Raw genomic sequence first — 6,000 nt, forward strand, 5'->3', positions numbered from 1 at the left:
GGGGATTGAACCCACAGATGATGCTCCAACCAACTGAGCCACCTGGCCAGAGCCCTCATACCTTTTTACCAAAAACAAACCTACTTTCCTTGTATACAGAGTTCTTATTTCTTGTAGTTTTAATTACATATATTAATTAGAATCCCTAACCCTTAAAAACCTTAATTTCTAGTAATTGTGAAATGTTACACCAGCATTCTGTAGATAGGCAAATCTATGAATACATTTAATAATTTCTAGATCATAACCCTCTTTCTACTAGTACAATTTTTCACTGTAGCATAGGACATGTTTACTAATACATCCAAATATTGTAGTAAGAAACCCATGTTCAGTAGTGGTTCAGCATTTTATCTTATTTAAAAATGATCTAGTCAATGAGCACCCATCATTTAAATTAGCAAAACGCTAAGAGTGTAAGTTACCAAAAAGTTTTGGAAAATTATTCAAGTAGACCTCATAAAGCAACTATTATTGAAAAGTTCACTTACGAACTTTAATTTACTTTTTCTTAAAAATATTTAGATTACTTGTGAAAATTTCATGAGACATTAAAGTAGATAACCATTAATGATAAATTTTGTAACATGAGCTTATTTTACTAAGAAACCGGGGTAGAACAAAAGTATGTCAACATTATATTAAATGCGAATAACTCTGAAAACATGACTATTGTAATTAAACTAACAAACTTTTTTTCTAACTAAAGATTATCCCAGATCATGTAAATTTGAAAAGCATTTGAGTTAGTTTCTATTATATTTTTGAGAGTTTAGAACTATTTAACTTAATAAGTGCTTATTTTTTAAGCCAATTAAATAAAGCTTTTTTACAAATTAATTTTGGCAGTACCATCCGATTGGAGGAAAGTATCACATATACATAACATACGTATATCCATCCATGGACATTCACAAACACACCGACACAGAGACCCTATAGAAGTGGTTCTCAACCTTCTGGCCCTTTAAATACAGTTCCTTATGTTGTGACCCAACCATAAAATTATTTTCGTTGCTACTGTTATGAATCGTAATGTAAATATCTGATATGCAGGATGGTCTTAGGCAACCCCTGTGAAAGGGTCGTTCGGCCGCCAAAGGGGTCGCGACCCACAGGTTGAGAACTGCTGCCCTATAGCTTCCATTCCAAAATTTTAGCCATGAGTCAGGTACAATAATACAAAACTCACTAGTTTAATAAGTAACAGTTGAATCCAAATTGTGTCTCTGGTAGAACAAGTTAAGATTACTTGCTCAAATGGCTGATGGTTTTTACTAATATTTGTGGAGAAGACTTTCAAGATGTATATTTGCCCTTGACAAGTAATCTTATGGAGGCTCTGGACTAGATCTGGGGCTGGGAGCTTCTGTAGCCATCTGTGTTGTAGAAAGTCCTTTTCAGTCTCAGGTGATTGGGGGTAGTGTTTTGGTTACCTCCTGAGGTGTTTATATTTTGAAGACATGGTAAGATTTACATCTTCAAGGGAGAAAGAATGCATGTTTTCTCCTAGGAGTTGTGAGACGTATTTCTCTGTTATCAGAAGTGTAGGATAATTACTATTTAAATTTTTCCTCTTTTTAGGACAATTCTGTTCTAAATATCTCTAAGCATTTTGAGAGGAACAGGGTAGATTTTGGGGTTGGTAAAGATAGGTAGACTTTGAAATGTCTCTAGAGCCACATTTCTGGTTTGGCAAAGAATCCAGTTTGTAAAATAACAGTCTTGACCATCCATCCAACTACCTGCAGATTTTCAGTTAAGATGGGAATCAAAAGATGCCTGTATGCAAAGCTGCAGGGTGTAATGCAGTATGCCTTTAAAAAGCCTTATAAGGTGTTCAACCTTGGATCAGTTCACCTTAGGGGGAAAGGCTCTACTGTTGCTTCTTCCAGCCCTTGAGTAATCGGCTCCCCTGTGAGAGGATTTCCCCAGAGCCGTCTGACTTGTCTGATAACTGCAGTAGCATCAAGGTCCCTGTGAGCGGGGTTTTGATAGATAGTAATCTCTCTGACTTCTCTCTAAAATTGGTAGGACGTTCTGAATATAGAGGTAACTACATCCACCAAGGACATGATTCTTCTCAATTTCATGCCTGAGTAACCTATATAACCCCCAGGGAAGTTAAAACAGGCAGATTGTGGTACATATATATAGTGGAATATTACTTGGACATAAAAAAAAAGAATGAAATCTTACCATTTGTGAGAGCATGGATGGATGTAGAGGGCATTATGCTAAGTGAAATAAGTCAGACAGGTAAAGACAGATACCATATGATTTCAGGTATATGTGGAATCTAAAGAACAAACAAAACTGAAACAGACTCATAGATAGAACAGACTGATGGTTGCCAGAAAAGAGGGGAGTATGGGAAGGCTGGGTGAAAAAAAGTGAAGGAATTGAGAAGTACAGATTGGTAATTACTAAACAGTAATGGGGATATAAAGTACAGCATAGGAAATAGAGTCAATAATACTGTAATTTTATGAATGGTGCCAGGTAGGTACTGGAAATATCAGATATGGGATATTTTGTAAAATATATTATTGTCTAGCCACTGTGTGGTATACCTGAAACTAATACAAAATAACACTGAATGTAAACTATACTTGAAAAAACAACAACAGGTAGGCAGAGCTGGACTTTGAGAAGGGAATTGACATTGGATGTGGTAATTTCTGTTCTTTCATCTGGTTAAGGGAGTCTGTATGGTTAGCAGCAATACTCCTGTGTGTCCTCTTTCCACAGGTGCCAGTAAGGCGATTGTTTGGCATGAGAGCTCTCTAACTAAATTTTTTTAAATTTAGAAATTTTCCAATTCAAAGGATCCTGGCCATTGACAAGTAGCATCTTTAATTAATCTTAATAGTGATGCAAACCAATAAGCCTTTGTGTAACTTAAGCATGGATGGAAGAGGTGTCCCAAAAGAGGATGCAAAAGATGCAGCCCTCACAAGACCCATCAAGTTCATTCCCAGAATTAACCACTGTAAGAGGTGGTAAAACAATGGTGCCGTGAAAACAGTGTCTCTGGTTTCCCAGAGAACATGAGATGCCTCCAGTCACAGGCCTGCTCATCTGTGGCACCGGGCAGGCACTATGGGACTGGGACTTCTCAGCACTAAGAAAACCATGAAGGTTGAGACGACAAAGGCCCCTTTGGTTGGGAGCCTTTAAGACCAGCTCCCTAAGGGCTGACCCAGTTGGACAGAGTGATGCTTGTTACTTCTGTCTCAGAGTCTACTCAGCTGGCTGCAGGTACAAACCGGTACTTGCATTTTTTGGCTGACCGAGGCCAGAGAGAATATTCTCACTGGTTACAAAGCCAAACTCTCAAGACAGAACAAGATGAGAGGAAAACCTCTTTCAGTTTTTTTAAATAGGGGACCCGAATCAAAGTCTCCCAAAACAGGTGCAGGGCTGGCTCAAACCACGGGCTTACAGGACTTACCTACTTTCTACCCTAGGATTTTCCTTCTTATGATAAAAGACAAAAGGGGGAAAGGACCAATAGAAAATGAGTACTTATAACAAATCTTTATCAGTCACTATACCCAAGAAACTAGTTCACACAAGTATTTTTTCCTGCTGATCTAAACTTAGGAAAAGGAAAAGGACTCTCCCACTGTCCAGGTGACTGAGGCGGTAACAGTTCTTACCTTCGCCGGCTCTGGTCAGAGGTCCCCTTTAATTTTGTGCCTATGGGAGCCACATAAAAATGTGAGACTCAGAGGCAGCGAGGCAGTTGAAGCTTCTGTGCTATTCTGAGCTAAGGAAAGGGATGGGGCCAGGGCTTCAAAGGGAACAGGGGGAGGAAGGCGATTCACAGCTGGGTGTGTGCTAATCCGTGTTTGCCCTGCAGTGCAGGTAAGGCTTTCAGATAGTTACTCTGGTATGGCTGCCTTTCTGGCACAGGCCCCCATCTCAATTCGAGGCAGTTGTGGGGGCGGTAAAAAGCTGCTTCCTTCTGAGTCTGCTGGATTTTGATTCCTTTCAGCTCAAAATGATGCACCTGCCAAAGTGGCACATTTTGGGGTGACCAATTCTGCTCCCCTCAACATAAGTAATATGAAAGTATAACTATAAAGGTTATACTCAGTCTCCTGCACAGTGGGAGAGTCCTTTTCCTTTTTCTAAGTTTAGATCAGCAGTATAACTATAAAGGTTATACTTTTATATTACTCATTGCCATTTGTACTTTATCTTTCTAAATTGTCTGTTTATCCCCTTTGCTCCTTTTTCTAGAGGGGTGTTCAACTTTTGAACATATATTTGTAAGAACTTTAATTTCTGTTATGAGCACTTTTTTCCAGTTTCCCTTGTGTTTCTTAAAACATAATTCTATTTGCAAAGAATCCATTGTCTTTTGTAATTTTAGCATTTACATGTATTAAATATTATCTCACTTCTTTTTTAAGGTATGAAAACTTTCAAAATCCAAAGAAGAGGAAAAATCAAAGTGGAATAATGTTTCGGCCTGGGCAGAAAGTAACCCTAGCATAAAATAAACTTTTTTTGTGTGTGTGACTTGTCTATGTTGTAACAGTAAATATGGTGTCTGTAAATTTCTTTTTTATTTAATAATTAACTTTATAAAACTACAGATTTGTAAACCTGTGGTTATATAATGATAAGGATTACTTGAGATTAATATTATATAATAAATTGGGATATTTATAATAAATTCTTTATCTTATTTCCTATAAATATATATTAAATCCTTAATGAAATAACATTGGCCAAATAGTAGAGAATATAATTAAATACATTTCTTAGACCTAACAATTGCATATTCAATATCTTTCTTGCATTTGACAAGTTTTATGCTTAGCAACTTCTTGACTGTTTTGGAAACAAAATACCCTATTTTTCACAAATCCAATTACCTTTTCTTCTTGTATCAGCAAATGTGCCATTTTTACAAAATTCAAATAAGTTTAATTATTCCCTTGACCAGAAATGAATCACATCCCCCTATACACTCCATCCAGCTCCAAGGCCAGGGTCTTGAATGATGTCCATTCCTCCCCCCGCTTCACCTTGACTTTATTTCGATATTGAATCCATGAACTACATTGTACAGTCAGCCACTATCAACACAAACTGTGTAGTAATGTGGTAAGGGGAAAGGAAAAAGGAGAAAGTTATGTGAAATATACATACAAGGAACATGAGACAGCAAAGAAAAATGTCCAGGCAGCAAGTATTGCCCTTTCTGCAGCTAATTATGAGGCCGTGGCTGGTAATTTGTACTTCTGTTATATATATCATGTTCCGTGACTCCAGCCAACACATCACATGTAAAACTCTAATTCACTGATGTGTGATAAATCACTCCTTTGTTTACTAAAGGGAAAATTTTCAATTACAAGAATCAAGTAGGACCATCTATTTTGGTCTTAAGAACCCTACAATTAGCACCAAAGACCCCAGATACTGCCTAATTGTGGGCTTTGCTGCTGAATATGGAAGCCACATGCACCTGGCCTCTCACTTGGCAGCTGCCTGACTTCTACTCCAGGACCCACCCATCCCCACTGAAATCACATCTCCCACTTGCATCCCCACCAATTGGGGATTCATAGACTGATTCAACATCCATTCCAAGGCCCTCCCCCTTGCTTTCCTGTGCTCCCTGGAAAGTGAATTACTGAGTCATATGAGCTTCATTACAGCTATGCGTGACTGTGACAACATAGTTCTAGACCAGAGTGTAGGTTGGTAGAAGTCCCTGGGCTTTCTTCCTGGAATGAGGGCACAATGTCTGGAGATGCAGCAAGCATCCTGTAAACATGAGGTGAAAACCACCAGCAACTGATGGCAGAGCAAGAAAACAGAAGGGAGAAACCAAGATGGCAGCATAGGTAAAAACCGGAAATTGCTGCCTCGCACAAACACTTCAAAAATACAACTAAAAGACAAAACGGACATCATTCAGAACCACAGGAAGGCTGGCTGAGTGGAAATTCTACAACTAGAAGGAAAGAAAAAAGCACA

The 6,000-nt window shown here is 38.3% G+C and overlaps 1 protein-coding gene across 1 annotated transcript in view; it reads left to right on the top strand.

The window, feature by feature from the left end:
* The window catches only part of PEX1 (peroxisomal biogenesis factor 1), a 45,345-nt gene extending 40,658 nt beyond the window's left edge, over positions 1-4,687 (top strand). The window contains exon 24 of the mRNA XM_005876158.2: positions 4,422-4,687. Coding sequence (XP_005876220.1) covers positions 4,422-4,506 — 85 coding nt within the window. The 3' untranslated portion in view covers positions 4,507-4,687. The remainder of the gene's footprint in view (positions 1-4,421) is intronic.
* Positions 4,688-6,000: the final 1,313 nt, after the last annotated feature.

This window comes from Myotis brandtii, unplaced genomic scaffold (assembly GCF_000412655.1).
Source record: "Myotis brandtii unplaced genomic scaffold, ASM41265v1 scaffold48, whole genome shotgun sequence".
Classification (NCBI taxonomy): domain Eukaryota; kingdom Metazoa; phylum Chordata; class Mammalia; order Chiroptera; family Vespertilionidae; genus Myotis; species Myotis brandtii.